This window comes from Entelurus aequoreus, linkage group LG11 (genome assembly GCF_033978785.1).
Source record: "Entelurus aequoreus isolate RoL-2023_Sb linkage group LG11, RoL_Eaeq_v1.1, whole genome shotgun sequence".
In the NCBI taxonomy this organism is placed as follows: domain Eukaryota; kingdom Metazoa; phylum Chordata; class Actinopteri; order Syngnathiformes; family Syngnathidae; genus Entelurus; species Entelurus aequoreus.
Genome location: NC_084741.1, coordinates 61,999,812 through 62,019,157, shown reverse-complemented (window position 1 = coordinate 62,019,157; position 19,346 = coordinate 61,999,812). Strand labels below are relative to the sequence as shown.

Below are 19,346 nucleotides of genomic sequence, written 5' to 3'. Positions count from 1 at the left end.
GTGGGCGGTATAACCTACGTGGCTCACCTTTGGCAGCGTCTTCTCCCCGTCATCTTTGTGTAGCGGTGTAGCGTGCAAGGACGGGAGTGGAAGAAGTGTCAAAAGATGGAGTTAACTGTTTTAATGACATTCAGTCTTTACTTAAATCAATAACGGAGCAGCATCTCCTCATCCGGAAACAACACTGGAAATGTGTCCCGTGAAAAACCGTCCGACCGGAACTCTAATAACTAAAGTTCCTTGGGTGAATAATATAAAGTCACTACACTTTCATGGCGAGTTTACTGACAGATATAAGTAAGAACTTTACACTACTTTATATTAGAAATGGCAACAGCGGAGGATGAATGTTCCACAACAAGAAGATAGAGAAAAATAAGAAGCTTATCAACTACGGCGTCGGCGCGGACGCGCGCAATTTTTCAGGATTTATGCAGATCCCAAATACAGATCAGCAGGTACCAGAAGGTATGAAAAGTTGCTTCTGCATAGTAATGCGAAACAAAACGGCAGATAATATGTCTTACCTTATACACACACCATAATAATACTCGTATGTTTAAATGCACCAACAATCCATCAAGCGGTGCGGCTTCACAGCTTACCAAAGTCGTACTAAAACATTATGATAGATTTTTGAGTGCCGTGTGTAATGTTCTATATTTTCAATGGAACATTTAAAATGCTGGTGTTGTTTACTTGTCATATTGCCATCATAGAGCAGCCTGCACTTATTTCTTATGTGTGACTGCCATCTACTGGTCACACTTATCATCGTTACACCATGTACCAAATAAAATAGCTTCGAGGGGGGTAAGCTCAACCAAACGTATTCCTTACATTAGGCGCACCGGATTATAAGGCGCACTGTCGAGTTTTGAGGAAAAAAAAGTATTTTAAGTGCGCCTTACAGTTTGGAAAATACGGTACGTATTTACGTCAACGATGAAGTCGACTAAGTCATCTAATCGCTGGAACCCTAATGTATTCACTCGTTGGGAGCATAGAGTACGAGCCACCACAGCTTTTTATGGTTGTCTTCAATACCGCTTCGAACGAGACATTGACACAATATATATTTTTTCTTTCCACAATTTGATAGACAAACTTAAGTATTTAACCACCAATCACACCACAGCGTTGACTTCACTCCCTCCCTGCTCCGTTTGCTCACAAGTCACGTGACCAGTCAAACCGCAGCCTTTGCAGCTGGAAAACCGCGTTTTATCACACTGCAATTAATTTTTCAGCCCTACTACACACTAAATATTGCTTATAAAAATGTAAGTTATTTGGAACACAAAAAACACCGCGGTTCAGCTCCCTTGTCATACAGTTTTGCTGTATTTTCAATTGCACTCTCCTTCACCTTGTCTACCATAATTATATTAGTGCTGAATTTGTGAGTTCAACAGACCACAAAATTCAGCGATGAGTTGTGACATAGCTTGCCCAATAGGCGCGACAGAAGAAGAAAAGTACTGGCATATGGTCACATGACAGCACTGACGTGTTAATTGTATACTTCGATATATCCAGATCCAAGGACAAGGAGGTACAGTACATACTGAAACTATACTGTAGGTTCAAATTCTGACATGTGCCATATGGAACGGCTCAATGTTATTTGACTTCTAGTGTCCTCTGAAAAAAGCAGATGGTTAGATGGAAATGTATGTTGTGAGGCTTTGTCGTGTACTTGCTGTGGTGTACAGAGCTGCATTGTGTTTTGTTGTGTTGAACGATCCCGAGTGGACAAAGAAGCTGAGGGGCTTTTTGTGGACAGCAGGAAGGGATGTGTGCGGTCGAGGGGGCAAAATTCTCCCCCAAACTATCATCAATAACCACTACAGTCTAGCAGGCCTACTGGGATCAGGCAGCTACACTGTGAAGGATTTCCTGTGTGCCTACTTACACTGTTCATGGATTCATGAAATCCTCATAGGGATGAGCAACTTCCACAGACTCATTCACTTAAAAAACCCACTCACAGAACTCGAATCACAAAGTTTTCATATGGCATTTATGAAACATATGTTTTGAGAAAGGGAAACAAGTGGGGGATAGATCTTGTGCTGTTTTTGAAAGCTTTCACCCTTAAAGAGGAAATGCACTTTTTGGGGAATTTAGCGTATAATTCAAAATCCTTATGAGAGACAAGAACATGTCTTTTTCTTAATGCATTCTAACTTGTAAATAAACATGAACGAAAGTCAGCTTACAATGGAGCCAATGGGAAGCTTGCCGTCATTGCCTCTATTGGGGACGGCGTGGCCGTGCCAGCAATCTGAGGGTTACTGGTTCAATCCCCACCTTCTACCATCCTAGTCACGTCCGTTGTGTCCTTAGGCAAGACACTTCACCCCTGCTCCTGATGGGTGCTGGTTAGCGCCTTGCATGGCAGCTCCCGCCATCAGTGTGTGAATGTGTGTGTGAATGGGTGAATGTGGAAATACTGTCAAAGCGCTTTGGGCTCCTTAAAAAAAGGGGTAGAAAGGCGCTATACAAGTACAACCATTTACCATTTATATTGCTTCTAATTAGACCATAGAACCCCAAAAAATAACCATCCAAAAACTGCAAACAATACTCCACTTACATTGTGTGACGTGAATATTATCCATATATTAGCGATATTGTTATTATAAGCGTTAATATTAAGGACCTACATTTAGCAGTGCATCGATCACAAAGGCAACTTCCTCATGCTGCTATACTGACATTATCAGCTGGTGAACCGCTTTCTCGCTTTGAAGCTCTTTAAAGTGTATTCCAGATTATGAATCATGCCTCTCACGTAGATAGTAAAATGATGTGGACATAAACTGACAAGTCGGTAAACTTTGGCATCTAATTTAGACACGAAGATGGCTAAACAGGCCCTTTTTTTTCTTTGCGAGGATTATGAGTCGATCTACATCTAAACAGGAATACATCAACATCCTAACAGTAAGCATCTCAATGAGAGCAGACATTGTAAAGTAAGTAATGTTTAATTATGTTTGTTGGTTCTCATTAAGTCTGCAGAGAGTAGTAATCAGTGATGTTGTTGTGATGTGTTTGTAAAATTAATGCACCACCGTATATACATATACATACATATATATATATATATATATATATATATATATATATATATATATATATATATATATATATATATATATATATATATATATATATATATATATATATATATATATATATATATACCGTATCACACCGGCCGAAAATGCATAATAAAAAAGGAAAAAAACATATATAAGTCGCAGTGGAGTATAAATCGCATTTTTTTGGAAAATGTATTTGATAAAACCCAACACCAAAAATAGACATTTGAAAGGCAATTTAAAATAAATAAAGAATAGTGAACAACAGGCTGAATAAATGTACGTTATATGACGCATAAATAACCAACTGAAAACGTGCCTGGTATGTTAACGTAACATATTATGGTAAGAGTCATTCAAATAACAATAACATATAGAACATGCTATACGTTTACCAAACAATCTGTCACTCCTGATCGCTAAATCCGATGAAACCTTATACGTTTAGTCTCTTACGTGAATGAGCTAAATATTATTATTTGATATTTTACGGTAATGTGTTAATAATTTCACACATAAGTCGCTCCTGAGTATACACTACCGTTCAAAAGTTTGGGGTCACCCAAACAATTTTGTGGAATAGCCTTCATTTCTAAGAACAAGAATAGACTGTCGAGTTTCAGATGAAAGTTCTCTTTTTCTGGCCATTTTGAGCGTTTAATTGACCCCACAAATGTGATGCTCCAGAAACTCAATCTGCTCAAAGGAAGGTCAGTTTTGTAGCTTCTGTAACGAGCTAAACTGTTTTCAGATGTGTGAACATGATTGCACAAGGGTTTTCTAATCATCAATTAGCCTTCTGAGCCAATGAGCAAACACATTGTACCATTAGAACACTGGAGTGATAGTTGCTGGAAATGGGCCTCTATACACCTATGTAGATAATGCACCAAAAACCAGACATTTGCAGCTAGAATAGTCATTTACCACATTAGCAATGTATAGAGTGTATTTCTTTAAAGTTAAGACTAGTTTAAAGTTATCTTCATTGAAAAGTACAGTGCTTTTCCTTCAAAAATAAGGACATTTCAATGTGACCCCAAACTTTTGAACGGTAGTGTAAGTCGCACCAAACTATGAAAAAAACTGCGATTTATAGTCCGAAAAATACGGTACATACATCAATATACATATATATGTGTGTTTATATGTATATATGTATGTGTTTGTATATGTATATATGCATATGTACAGTATATATATGTACAGTATATATATATATACCGGTATATATATATATATATTTATATATATATATATTTGTGTGTATATATATATATTTGTGTATATATATATATATATATATATATATATATATATATATATATATATATATATATATATATATATATATATATATATATATATATATATATATATTGATTCACTTGTAAAGCGCTTTGAGTCACTTGAGAAAAAGCGCTATATAAATGTAATTCACTTCACTTCACTTCACTTACACATTCAGCAAGAGATTGAATAATTGTTTATCATTAGCTGCATTTGCATAGACAATCTGTACCTGGTCCATTGAAGAAATCTTTAATCTGGAGGCACAGCAGAGGTGGAGGGATGCCGGTCTCACTGTCCACTTCACCAGCTGCTGTTTGGAGCCAGAATACATTATAATCCAGCGTTTCGGGCAAAGTCTTCCCTTGGTCTGGACAGAAACGGACAACAGAAATATACAGCAGGAACAGAAGGTCAAATTGTTATAAGTCATATGCGGTAATCATTTTCCAACCATGGCGCCACTCTTTGCCTTCTTCATACCTAGGCACTTGTAGTCTGAAGCCACTCCTCGTAAGGCCACATCAAACACAGACAACTCCATTTTCTGCTTACGATGGTGGCAACTGAGCAGAGCAGAAGGTTGCATCACCTGCAGGTACAGCAGCGGTTCCAGCACCTGGTCTGGGGTCCCTCTTCTCCCGGGCTGCCTTACAATTGTCACCCCCAGCGCTTGGCGAGCTGAGGAGCGGCTGGGGGTTGGCAGGGAGTTTAGGGAGAGCAGACTTCCTCTCAGTAGTGGAGAGGCTGGCTGGGAGACATTGCAGTTAAGGATGTCTTCAGCAGTCAGGTCTGTTAGTGTAACTGGGGCAGCAAGATCAGGGCCAGGAGACGCCAATGTTGAGGCTGGAAGAGACTCGGACAGGGTTTCAGGCTGGTTGAGAGCACTCTTTCCTACCTGAAGAGGGTGGAGAAGGCTCATTAAATTACTGGTGTAGTTCATAATTTTACATAAGATTGGGAAAAACACAGTTGTTGCATCATAACAGCATTTACAACTCAGTTGTTAGGCCTACTTATCCTCTCATTCCAATCCACAGATCCTTTATCATCAGTCATTGTGCCTGAACTGTTTGCTGTTTGTTCCAAACGTGATAAAATGAATAAAACACTCATACATTCTATCTTTGGAACGTTCTGAGCGTTCACTGCAGGAGTTTGGATCCATAATCACAACTCAACTTCAATCTTGGAGGCGGGTCATTCTCTGAACAATAAGTCAGAAGCTGTTTTATTTGTTAGTATCGCCCAGCCCTAGTCTTTGGTATTAAGTAGTCAGCAGTCACGACCATATTTCAGCCATTCAATTACAAAAAGAAATGTGTGTGTTTTTTTACAGACCAAACAAAAAAAGTTTTGGTTGCAAATCATGTATTTGGTTCCAAATCGTATTTGGGAGCAATTTTTTTCTCTTGTAACAAATCTTTTCTTTGGTTGCAAATCTTTTCTTTGGTTACAAACTGTTTTTTGGTTTGTGAATTACTTTATGGGTTACGAATTGTTTTTGTGATGTACATTTTTGTTTGCAAATCTTTATTTGAGTTATAAATCGGTTTTAGTTAAAAAATACATGTTGGTTGCAAATGTTATAGTAGTATATACTGTAGTACTACAGTGTATGGCTTGGAGCTCTGCCCGTGTCCGCCATTTTTATTCAGTTGTAGTCTAAAATTGTAGTCAATAAGTTCCCTTTTTTTCCTCTATCTTCTTATAGTGAGACTGGCTGCTAAAATCCTCCGCTATAGCAGCGTATAATTCCAATTTATATCCGTTAGTAGACTCGATATGGAAGCGCTAACAACTACAATATGGCTGATGGGGTCGAAGAGGGCTTGGCCTGGAGGACCTCAGCACGTAAATAAGACTGCCCACAAAACTGCGCATTCTGAAGAGACGGTCAGAAAGCGGCCTGAAGATGGTCTGTAAAACCAAAGCACCACCATTACATGACATGTAGACCACAATGAAGGGTTTAAAACATTATATGACCCTTTTAAATTTCAAAACCATTTTTTTGTTTGCAAATCTTTTTTTTTTTTTAGGTTGAACAAAAATAGCTACATTTCTATCCATAATAAATTCACAACTCTTTCCACAATTACAAATGATTTGGAAACAATGCAACAAACTGAGACGAGGCCGAAATGGTAACTGGACATAAACTACGACACAAAATCAACCGTTTACATGGCTGCAGGAACTATTTAACATATTACTGTCAATGTTTATGTGTTAACTTGATTTGTAACACGTTTGACATTATGGTCATTTGTTTAGGTAACTGATGTTTACGTCGGCCTAATACAGACATGCAGCTCTCCGCATGCAACCAATCTTTCCATTACTAACATTGCACACGGATGAATGTAAATACACCAATAACATATTTGGGACTAAAGAGCAATGCTAAAAATCTCACAAGGTACATCCATAGCCAAAAAGGGAGTTATATAAAAAGTATAGAGAAAATAAAACAGTACTATTGTCTTAAAATAAATGAAAAAGATAAAATATTCTAATACATTTGAAGAAAGATTCAGCACGTGATTAGCAGCCCCGGTGTGGGTGGGCGTTGTTTAAAAAAACAAGCTAATAAAAAAAGAATACCACAGATTATCAACTAACTCATATTTGTTATCAATTCCAAACATGACTGCATGAAATGACATTTACAGCTTTTCTGGCTTACCTTTTCCTCAGTCTCTTTCTTGTCCTGTTTGCTGTCTGATGACGACGACTGGATTTTGGGGGACTCGAGCACGCATAGGCCATGACAGACACTCTACTAGCAGTAAGAAAGATGTCGAAAGGGATAAAGTTGAGGTTTTTGGTAATAGTGGACTTGTATGAGGGTCTCGCTATGCAGTGGTGACTGGTCCCACTCTGGTGCTCGATCTGGATGATACGGATGCGAGCGCTATCACTACCGAATCCACTGTCTTGTCCGGTCGCACTGTGACGAGACGAAAAGTCGATGCCTGACAAAGAGCCTCGACTGCCATACTTCTGCTCACGTTGATGCATCTGCATAAAAGTACAAAAAAAAGGACATGAATGACTTGTTGGGGTTTTTAAGTTATGACAATGTCTATGTAAAACCTAAAAGAAAAGACAGCAAACAATAACTAAGATACAATGAGAGCAGTGTGGGAAAGTAAAATTAGTTAAAAAACAAACAGTTTTTTATTAATATGCATGGCTCGTAGAATTGTATAAATGAAAGCAGCTGAAATACTATAATGCTGTTGCCTCATTTAGATTAAGCAGCAATAGACAAGATCAACATCAGAAAAAAGTGTGTACCGTATTTTCCGGACTACTCACCGCTACTTTTTTCCTCATGCTTTGAACATTGCGGCTTATAAAACAGTGCGGCTAATTTATGGATTTTACCTTACTAACGGCCATAATGTTATGTATTCAACAAATAGTTTTCATTAACACAGACAGAGACACTGAAAATGTGTCTTATTGTTTGTGCTATGGCACCATCTTTTGGACGAGTTTGTTCACTGCAGGTGCTGTGGGTTGAAATGTACTTCCTGTTTCGTGCCTTGAACCGTCCATAGCGTTCTGAACGAAATAATTCTTCATTCCAAGCAACGTTTGCAAGTTTTACAATATAACGAAAACAATTCAGAGTTACTAAACCGTCCCAAGTGTGATGTCTAAAGGTGTTGTCTTGCATATTTGTACGTGCTATCGTAATGTAATCAAGCTAATATTGTAAGCATTAGCAAATATGCTAATATGTTTACAAGTGTCTGTTTGTATAATTAACTTACAATGGCATTCTTTTATATTGTTTCAGTTTTGTAAATTCATCAAAGCGTCACCGTGGAATTATTGAGTCTTTTTAGCTGATAGGAGAGCTAGCTTTTGCAGGTCCATGACAATAACTTCTGTCTTGTTTTGTCAGTCGTTTTACTGCCGTGTGACAGGCACCGTTTCGAAACAATTAAGGTATGTAAATAAACATTTACAAAATATTTTGTACCAGTATATACAGTATCTGAGGCTTATAGTCCGGTGCGGCTAATATATGTAAAATATTTATGTCTTCTACATTATGGTGGTTTCTGTATAAATACCAATGTACTCTAAAGCCCAGAAAAATACTGTATGTATTTTGAGTGAAGTGTTTAGTTGATTCCAACGGGTGCAGATATCTAACAAAATTAAAGGAACATTAAGTCACATGGACAATATGAAAGCAAGTTCATATGCTCATGAATAAAAGAAAATTGAGGCTTAACGTCTACTGGCATTACAGAAAAGGAAAACTCTGAAAATCACATAAAAATGTATGAGTGAATTTTCCTCTTTGCAGAGTTCCTTTGTGCTGATCCTTTACAATAAGACATAAACCAAATAGCTGACTTGATTGAAACCATGGACAGAATGACCAATGAAAGGGAGCATCGCATAGCCACAAAAACATTAAAGGCATGCTCTGGGACCTTTTTTGTGGTCTTAAACATAATTTTGTAATTTTGAAATATTGGAAATATCTTTAAAGAAAGGCTTCACTCTAGTAAAATCCAATTGTTTTGTGCAGTGGCTGCGGTATTATGAATAAAGCAGCCCAAAATTGTATACTTGGCTCCAGATGTCAGTTGAGTCCCAGCCATTGTGGCTATAAAAGGCTTTCAGCGACAGATGATACAGTGGGGGAAATAATTATTTCATCCCCTGCTGATTTTGTAATGTAGCCCTCTTACAAAGATATGGACAGTCCATATGTTTACGGTAGGTCTGTTTTAACACATAGAGGCAGAACAGAATATCAGTTAAAAATCTAGAAGAAACAAATCTTATGAATTAATATGTATTTGGTTGATTGAAATAGATTGATTATGTACCCATAAAGCAAACAAATTAGTCCTAAGAAAAAAAATCACGATAAGAGTCAATCTCTCTCCGTCTGGAACTCAGATCTCACCTGGTTGGGTAAAGATGATTCTTAGAAAAATGAGAAAGAGAAAGCTGGTAACGGTCCTAAGGGAACACGGACCACAGTCAAAAAATGAAAGTCAAAAAACAGAATCTGAATGAGTCAGACATGGTCTGAGCGCTTTGGTGTCAACTCTACTTGCCGTGTATAGAAGCAGAAATATGCCAACTATAATTCCAAGAACACGCAAAAGTGAAAAATCTTCAGGATTGTAAGTTTTACACTATAACTAAAATAATTAATATTTACTAAACCATCCCAAGTGTGATGTCTAAAGGTGTTGTCTTGCATATTTGTATGTGCTGTCGTAATGTAATCAAGCTAGCATTGTAAGCATTGGCAAATATGCTAACATGTTTACAAATGTCTATGTTCGTATAATTAACTTACAATGGCATTCTTTTGTATTGTTTCAGTTTTGTAAATTCACCAAAGCGTCACCGTGGAGTTATTAAGTCTGTTTAGCTGATTGGAGAGCTAGCTTACGCAGGTAGTGGGTCCATGACAATAACTTCTGTTTTGTTTTGTCAGTCGTTTTACTCCCATGTTACAGGCACCATTTGGAAACAATTAAGGTATGTAAATAAACATTTACAACATTTGAGGCTTATAGTCCGGTGCGGCTAATACATGTAAAATATGTACAGTCAGAAAAAAAATGAAAGTCAATGAACAGAATCTGAATGAGTCAGACCAGGTCTGAGCGTGTTGGTGTCAACACTACTTGCCATGCATAGAAGCAGAAATATGCCAACTATGATCCCATTAACACACAAAAGTGCAAAATCTTAAGGATTTGTAGAGTTGGTGTAAAGAGGAGTGGAACAAAATCCTGTGTGAGATGTGTGCAATTCCTGGGGACCAACTCCATGAACCCTCTGACCACTGAGCTTAGTTAATCATCTGTATTTAAGGTTGTTTTAGTAAGATTTTATTTTACTTCATGATCTCAAATTTGTTTTCTTGTCATTGTTTTCATATTTGCAAGACATACCGAAAAATTGAGATGCACTGTCTATTTAGGGTAAAAAGAACCATGTCATCATAATTCTGGACTGTTCATGTCTTTGTAAAGAAGTAAAAGTTAGAAAACCAGCAGAAGATCAAATAATTAATAACCACGGGCATGTTTCTAAAATACGCTAACGGGCATATGGACACTACAGCCTAATTACTTCATTTTTACAAATTGCGTTAGGTTGCAGAATGAATGACTATAAGACACACACAAAGATAGCTTCCAATGTCTCCAAGGTGTGGCCCATTATGTCCTACCCATCTGATCAAACCTGCACATGGTTGCCATTACAACATTTACTCTCAGCTGCCCCCTCACACTTTCGACATCACTCCCTCCCACCCGGTCCATGGGAATTTTAAATGTATATTATTGCTGTGTCAGAGATAGGATTTCAAGACCTCCGGGCAAACAGTAAACCCACTGGCAGCACATTAGACAGAATACTTGACTTATTAGATATTTCCTAAACTAAACAGTGTCATCAAAGGCTAAGAACAAGAGCCATATAAAACGCTGCGGCACGCCTGCCTGTCTGTTCTGTTCTCTTCGGCCCGGCTTTCACAGGACAGGCCTTGCCAGATCTTTCTCTTTTCCCTCGCTTAATGTGGACAGGATGTGTGCACTTCTTTTTCTGTCACAAAGTAAGATTTTCCAAGGAAGGAGCGGGAAATGAGTCTAAGCTGATCTCCGTGAGTGTTGTGTTAAACAGGTGAAACTTTTGGGGAGGTGGCGGTGTTTGAAAAGTGTATCAGTGCAGTCAAAATGTCCACTCAATAAGCGGCCCTTGTTGGAAGGGACAAATAAGCTGCACGGCAGCTGGGAACGAGTGAGAGCCAGGAGAAACTGCAAGAACTCTTTATGCTCCCCTGTCTCTCTTCATGAGCTTAGGCTATACACATGCATTTACAATTATGGCAAATACCCAACCTTCTCTTTAACCACCACCACAAAGAGAGTGCCCCCCTAAGCAAATTCTTGGTCTATATTTAGATGTGCTTAGTGGAATATAGGACACTATTGGGGGCGTAACAATGAGAAAACACAGTTGTAATCAATGCATGCAATCAGTACATCCACCAAAACAGGGTTTGATCGAAAAAATGTCAAGTGCACACTGAGGATTTCTGTACTGAGTAATGACCCTCTATGATTAGTCCTAGAAAAGGGGAGCAGGTATTAACAACATATGGTTCTGAAGTCTGTCAACTTTAACGTTACACCAATTTCTTCACTGACAGGAGGCAATAGATTCTGGATAGAAACATGCAGTGCAGCTACATGCCTGCTTCCAGCTGAAATCCCCTTTTCCAACCATTACTTTCTATTACATTATATAATAGCTTCACTGAAACACAGTTTCCACATCCCGGTGTAATCTTTCACTGGACTTGGAGTTGATCATGATTGTGAATGTGTGATGACACACGCACACACATACAACGCAACCCCCCCCCCCCCCCCCCACCCCCAACATTCATTGGCCAATCATGATGTCATGCTTCTCAGCGTCTCTAGGCATAACGCTCTGGAAAACCGAGGATAATCCACAAAGTGTGAAACCATGAGTCTCCCAGGTGCCAATCATATCAGTGCGCATCTGTGTGACCCCAATTTCTGTCAATGTAACTCAGAATTGCTCGGCTAGAACAAGGCTAATAAGCGGAAGCAAATGTCACATCATCCAAATGCCACCCGTTTACAGTGTTATATGACAACATACGTTCTACATCGCAATAACACATATGCACTAGAGTGTTTCCAGATGAATCAAAAGTAGGTTGTGATTCAGGTTGAGCACTCACGGAATATGACGATCTGGAGGTTTTTGGTTGTAAGAAAGTCCATATGGTCTCTAAAGAATATGATAAATTTAGCGAGTGACATAGGTCACTGTTATTTCACATGAATCCACTTCGAAGCCATACAACTTTCTCTGGATACACTGCCTTAGAAAAGACTCCAAAAATATGTCTTCTTAGATCTTCACTGAGTTCCTTGGACTTGTGGACATTGTCCTGACTTTTGGTTCATCCAATGTCAAATAAATATTTGTATTGGGGTGCACGATACAGTCGTGGTCAAAAGTTGACATACACTTGTAAAGGACATAATGTCATGGCTGTCTTGAGTTTCCAATAATTTCTACAACTCTTATTTTTTGTGATAGTGATTGAAGCACATACTTGTTAGTCACAAAAAAAAATTCATGAAGTTTGGTTCTTTTATGAATCTATTATGGGTCTACTGAAAATGTGACCAAATCTGCTAGGTCAAAAGTATACATACAGCAATGTTGATATTTGGTTACATGTCCCTTGGCAAGTGTCCCTGCAATAAGGCGCCTTGGGTAGCCACCCACAAGCTTCTGGCAAGCTTCTGGTTGACTTTTAAATCAGGACTTTGGGAAGGCCATTCTAAAACCTTAATTCTACCATTGTTGACGTGTATTTGGGAGTCATTGTCCTGTTGGAACATCCAACTGCGCCCAAGACCCAACCTCCGGGCTGATGATTTTAGGTTGTCCTGAAGAATTTGGAGGTAATCCTCCTTTTTCATTGTCCCATTTACTCTCTGTCAAGCACCAGTTCCATTGGCAGCAAAACAGGCCCAGAGCATAACACTACCACCATGCTTGACAGTAGGTTTGGTGTTCCTGGGATTAAAGGCCTCACCTTCTCTCCTCCAAACATATTGCTGTGTATTGTGGCCAAACAGCTCAATTTTTGTTTCATCTGACCACAGAATTTTCCCCCAGAAGGTCTTATCTTTGTCCATGTGATCAGCAGCAAACTTTAGACGAGCCTTAAGGTATCGCTTCTGGAGCAAGGGCTTCCTTCTTGCATGGTAGCCTCTCAGTCCATGGCGATGCAAAACACGCTTGACTGTGGACACTGACACCTGTGTTCCAGCAGCTTCCAATTCATTGCAGACCTGCTTTTTGGTTGTTGTCGGTTGACTCTTGATCATCCTGACCAATTTTCTCTCAGCAGCAGGTGATAGCTTGCGTTTTCTTCCTGATCGTGGCAGTGACAAAACTGTGTCATGCAATGTATACTTACGAACAATTGTCTGTACAGTTGCTCTTGGGACATTAAGCTGCTTTGAAATGGCTCCGATTGACTTTCCTGACTTGTTCAAGTCAATGATTCATTTTTTTAGATCTGTGCTGAGTTCCTTTGACTTTCCCATTGTTGCATTTGTAACCGAGTCTAATGACTGCATCACATGAGCCCTATTTAAATGGGCTCAGAGAAGTCAACAGATGTCGTCAATCATAATCACTCACATGAAGTTAAGAGGCCATGCCATGAAGCTCATTTGATTTGATTGTAACTTTTCTACATCACCAAAATTGGTAATGTATGTTGCTGTATGTATACTTTTGACCCAGCAGATTTTGGTCACATTTTCAGTAGACCCATAATGAATTCAGAAAAGAACCAAACTTCATGAATGTTTTTTGTGACCAACAAGTATGTGCTCCAATCACTCTATCACGCAAAAATAAGAGTTGTAGAAATTGTTGGAAACTCAAGACAGCCATGACATTATGACCTTCACAAGTGTATGTAAACTTTTGACCAAGACTGTATATATTGGAATCGTAATCATGTCACATCGTCAAATCTCGCAACATTAAAAAAAAAAAAAAAAGCTCTGACAACTGATAAAAAAAAAGCTTGTCTGGTGAACTAAACAAACACTCCTTTTTTCCTACATGTTGCAGTGTAAGCCTGTTGTCAGCTTCCCCTGAGCTCATTGTAAACAAGCATTTCACTTCATCCAGCTTTTAGAGGAAGACATTGTGTGTGCTATTTGCACCAAATGTTCTGCAAACATTCTGAAAGGAGGCAAACAACATCAGGCTTTAACACATCCAACTTTTTCAGCCACTTGAAACGTTGCTACAACGGTGTTTCAAAACCTATGAAGACACCTGCTGCTAAAGAAAGTGCCCCAAAGTCAACTGAAAAGAAAGACCAGGGGTATCTACAAGGTACAGTTTGTCATATCCATCTTTGTTTAGGTTTCCTGTCTCCAGATGTGCACACACTACAAATCAATCCAAGTGTAAAGAATAATAGATACAAATAATTTATCGGTATTGGTCTTGAGAAGCAGCAAGTTATCGGTAATGACTTGAAAAAAATATATCGTACACTCCTAATTTGTACAGTATGCTGCCAAAGACACACCACCATCAGCTGCAGTCAATTATTATCATTAACAAAAAGTTAATATAGCTTGGCCAAAAAAAAAACATGGAATCTTCGACAGTTTATTATATTATATTATATACAATCTTAGTGACCGTAATATAGAGTGTATTCCATTGAGCCTGTATGCATAATTCTAACCTTGTGGACATTAGACAATCCAACATAAATTCAGAAATCTGCACCTAATTCTTGACTACAAAATCATTGTATTGACATTTATTCTAATGTTCAAATAAATGATTTTGTGCCTAAAAGTAATAATACATTCAAGCCTATAATGGATGGAGTACAGTACATTTCTGACTGGAATAGTAGAAACTTTATAGATCTGAAAGAAAAGGATAGTGGTCACAAAAAATGGAAAAGCAAAATAATGAAAATCTTTTCCAAATTGACAAACATTACAGTATAAATATTGAGTTGTTTTTAACTATTTCGGTAAAAATGTGGTTCTTTTCATAGTTGCAAAGTTGAAAGCCACTGTAATATCACTTTAGCCATGGAACTTTGAGCTCTCTTTTTATTACTTCTTGTTGAAACAATGTTTGACAGTTTTCTTCATGTTCTCTGGCGACTCCCGTAGAATTCCCATTAAAAACATGGGAAGTCATATTACTAAATCTTTGTGACGGCACAATACAGTTGAGCTACTTGCTTGTAGGACGTCTGCATGTGAATGAACTACTTTATCTTGACGCCATCAGAGTTTATACGTTTGACCCCCTGTTGTGCTACCCGCTATTGTTTACCAGAAGCATAAAGCCGATAGCAAGCCTCTGTTCTTTTGTGTGTCAGACAGGGAAAAAAATCAAATAGCAAGACCCCATCTTAATAAAAAATAACAACAATAATAGGTTTCTAAACGCCAAAAAGGCTGTAATTTATCCGCTCATTTTCAAGTGGAAAACAGTGGGGGGAAGACATTTATAATGTGAAGTCACCTCTTTCTGTATGCCTTGGCCGCAAGCAAGAAAGGCATCAAAGGGGCAGACTTTTTTCTTAATAGATCCAACTTTGTTTTAAGTAACAAAAGGCAACCTGTAATGCACTTTAACTGAACCACAACAAAGAAGCAATGAAAGGTCACAACCTTGGAGCTTGGAAATGGATGTTGAGTGCCTCGGAGTGACTGTCAACTGTACTTTAAACATGGCATACTCCAAAGCTGAGGGCGCCAAGAGGGGCCATTTTAACAAGCTCCCTGTGCTCAAAAATTCTAGTGGGTGGTTTTCCTCCTTTGGGGTTTTAATGACATGTCTTTAAGGAGTATGAGGGACACCACCACACACTGCACTTTTCCCAGGCCACAGAACATCTCCTCCGTCTGAAATATTTGGAGAAATAGCCATGTCAGAAACTCACCAATTCTCCTCATGGCACACTAAACAACATACTAAAGGAAGAGAAACATCTTAATGACAGTACAATTTATGCATGTGGACATTCCTAAAGCACTGGGTCAGATGGAAAACTTTCCATCATGTGGAGGAGAAGCCAAGAAAGGAAAGAACCCTGTTTGATAAGACCGTTGTGCTGCTAAATATGGTACTTACATGCGTACGAAAAATTAAGTTGTAAGGGAAACGACAATCAATGATGTTTGTCTTTTTTTCAAGTACCTCAGGGTCTGGGAAAGTCCTGGCATAAAAACAAAGAATTAAAAAGGCTGGATGATGAAAAGAAACATTGGCAAAATAGAGATTTAATGTGGTCCAAATGGACAGGGACAGTAAGCTCCTCAACAAAAACCTGGTAATGGGACAAACAGCAGCCAACATCTTGCTTCTATAATTGTTTTGACTTCAAAACCTGGTTCTGCCCTGTGCCTTGGTGCAGTATTATTTTACTAAGACATATGCTGCCGCATTAAAACTCATATTTCAGTTGCTGAGGAAAACGGAGCTAAATCCAGAGTAATGACAGTAAGCGGCCTTAAGCAGGTTGACTGAGTGCGACTCGGGATCCACAGAGACGCCAGCCAAACCCACCATGCCCTACTCCTAATCTCGAGCAAGGCGTGATTTAATAGCACTGACACACACCATTCCTCGGAGCTCCATTGGAGATTTATTACTTCAGCAATCCCCGACCAATCCAAACCAAAGACCTGATTCAGATCAACAAATAAATTCTGACAGCCGGATGGGACAAATGAACCCTTATAAAGTCACAATAACTGCAGGATGAAGTGAAATTACATTAGACTGTGAAGAAAGGGATTAAGAATTCTACATGAAAACAGAGTGAAAGGTTGGTTGAAAGTTTGACCATTATGAGGTAACAAAAAAACCCCCAAAAAAAGACTAACTTAAAGGCCTACTGAAACCCACTACTACCGACCGCGCAGTCTGATAGTTTATATATCAATGATGAAATCTTAACATTATAACACATGCCAATACGGCCGGGTTAACTTATAAAGTGACATTTTAAATTTGCCGCTAAACTTCCGGTTCGAAACGCCTCTGAGGATGACGTATGCACGTGACGTAGACCGGGGAACACGGGTATGCCTTCCACATTGAAGCCAATACGAAAAAGCTCTGTTTTCATTTCATAATTCCACAGTATTCTGGACATCTGTGTTCGTGAATCTGTTTCAATCATGTTCATTGCATTATGGAGAAGGAAGCTGGGCAAGCAAAGAAGAAAGTTGTCGGTGCGAAATGGACGTATTTTTCGAACATAGTCAGCCACAACAGTACACAGCCGGCGCTTCTTTGTTTACATTCCCGAAAGATGCAGTCAAGATGGAAGAACTCGGATAACAGAGACTCTAACCAGGAGGACTTTTGACTTCGATACACAGACGCCTGTAGAGAACTGGGACAACACAGACTCTTACCAGGATTACTTTGATTTGGATGACAAAGACGCAGACGTGCTACTGTGAGTATGCAGCTTTGGCTTCTAAACATTTGATCGCCGTCTCTCGGCTTTGTGCAACTTTTTTTTGCGTATGTACGTAACTTTTTAAAAATATATAAGCTTTATGAACCTTGGGTTAGGTGAACGGTCTTTTGGGCTGAGTGATTGTGTGTGTTGATCAGGTGTTTGAATTGTATTGGCGTGTTCTATGTAGCTAGGAGCTAGCATAGGAGCTAGGAGCTAGCATAACACGTACCGTACCGTACGTGCGCGTCACGTACGTAACTTTTTAAAAATATATAAGCTTTATGAACCTTGGGTTAGGTGAACGGTCTTTTGGGCTGAGTGATTGTGTGTGTTGATCAGGTGTTTGAATTGTATTGGCGTGTTCTATGGAGCTAGGAGCTAGCAGAGGAGCTAGGAGCTAGCATAACAAACACGCAGGTGTTTTTATGCAGGATTAATTTGTGGCATGTTAAATATAAGCCTGGTTGTGTTGTGGCTAATAGAGTATATATATGTCTTGTGTTTATTTACTGTTGTAGTCATTCCCAGCTGAATATCAGGTCACCCCCGGCTCTCACAGCATCTTCCCTATCTGAATAGCTTCAACTCCCCACTAGTCCTTCACTTGCACTTTACTCATCCACAAATCTTTCATCCTCGCTCAAATTAATGGGGAAATTGTCGCTTTCTCGGTCCGAATCTCTCTCACTTCATGCGGCCATCATTGTAAACAATAGGGAACTTTGCGTATATGTTCAACTGACTACGTCACGCTACTTCCGGTAGGGGCAAGCCTTTTTTTTTATCAGATACCAAAAGTTGCAATCTTTATCGTCGTTGTTCTATACTAAATCCTTTCAGCAAAAATATGGCAATATCGCGAAATGATCAAGTATGACACATAGAATAGATCTGCTATCCCCGTTTAAATAAAAAAAATTCATTTCAGTAGGCCTTTAAAATCATATACAATATAAGTTATAGGCTGAATAAAGGTCCAGAGTCTTTAACAAGTTAAAGTTAAATGTTAAAGTCCCAACGATAGTCACACACACACTAGGTGTGGTGAAATTATCCTCTGCATTTGACCCATCCCCATGTTCAGCCCCTAGGAGGTGAGGCGAGCAGTGAGCAGCAGCGGTGGCTGCACTCGGGAATCATTTTGGTGATTTAACCCCCAATTCCAACCCTAGATGCTGAGTGCCAAGCAGGGAGGTAATGGGTCCCATTTTTATAGTCTTTGGAATGACTCGGCCGGGGTTTGAACTCACGACCTTCCAGTCTCAGGGCGGACACTCTAACCACAAGGCCACTGAGCAAGTTTAACAACAAAGTAATTCCACTGTACACAGCCAACAAGATACAGTATAAGCAGCAATCAATAACTGGGAGACTACGTTGCTGGTGGGAGAACTTGGAAGAACAAACATCCCTGATAAATCAACCACCTTTATGAATAAACAAGTCATTTTAAGCAATCATTACAATCATTACAAATATCATATAAACTCAGTCGATGGAATAATACGTCACTTATAACAATCTGAAAATGTCTTTAAGAGATTTTCATGACGAGATTGTTTAGTGTTCTGCCAGGTAGAATTACAAACAACAACAAACAACAGTCTATATGCCTCTCCGACTCATCAGCCAGCACTTGACTGCATTACCTTTGACACCTGTGTCACCATTCACTGGTAAAAATGTTGAAGGTACCAATAATATGGTCTGATGCTCTCCAAATTGTGTTGTGGTAGGTTGTGGCACAGGGTACTACATGGTAATATGACCGTCTGTTGCCGCCTAAAAGTGTACATTTCGAACTAAAATAACTACTCTCTAGATCAGGGGTCTTCAACATTTCCAACAGCTTATGA

The 19,346-nt window shown here is 39.0% G+C and overlaps 1 protein-coding gene across 1 annotated transcript in view; it reads right to left on the bottom strand.

Annotated features, from left to right (window-relative positions):
- LOC133660324 (intermembrane lipid transfer protein VPS13B-like) overlaps window positions 1–19,346 on the bottom strand; it is a 563,168-nt gene that overhangs the window by 206,263 nt on the left and 337,559 nt on the right. Inside the window, 4 exon segments of the mRNA XM_062063728.1 lie at window positions 4,633–4,770; window positions 4,884–5,298; window positions 7,090–7,137; window positions 7,140–7,424. Of these exon segments, the coding sequence (XP_061919712.1) occupies window positions 4,633–4,770; window positions 4,884–5,298; window positions 7,090–7,137; window positions 7,140–7,424 (886 nt within the window).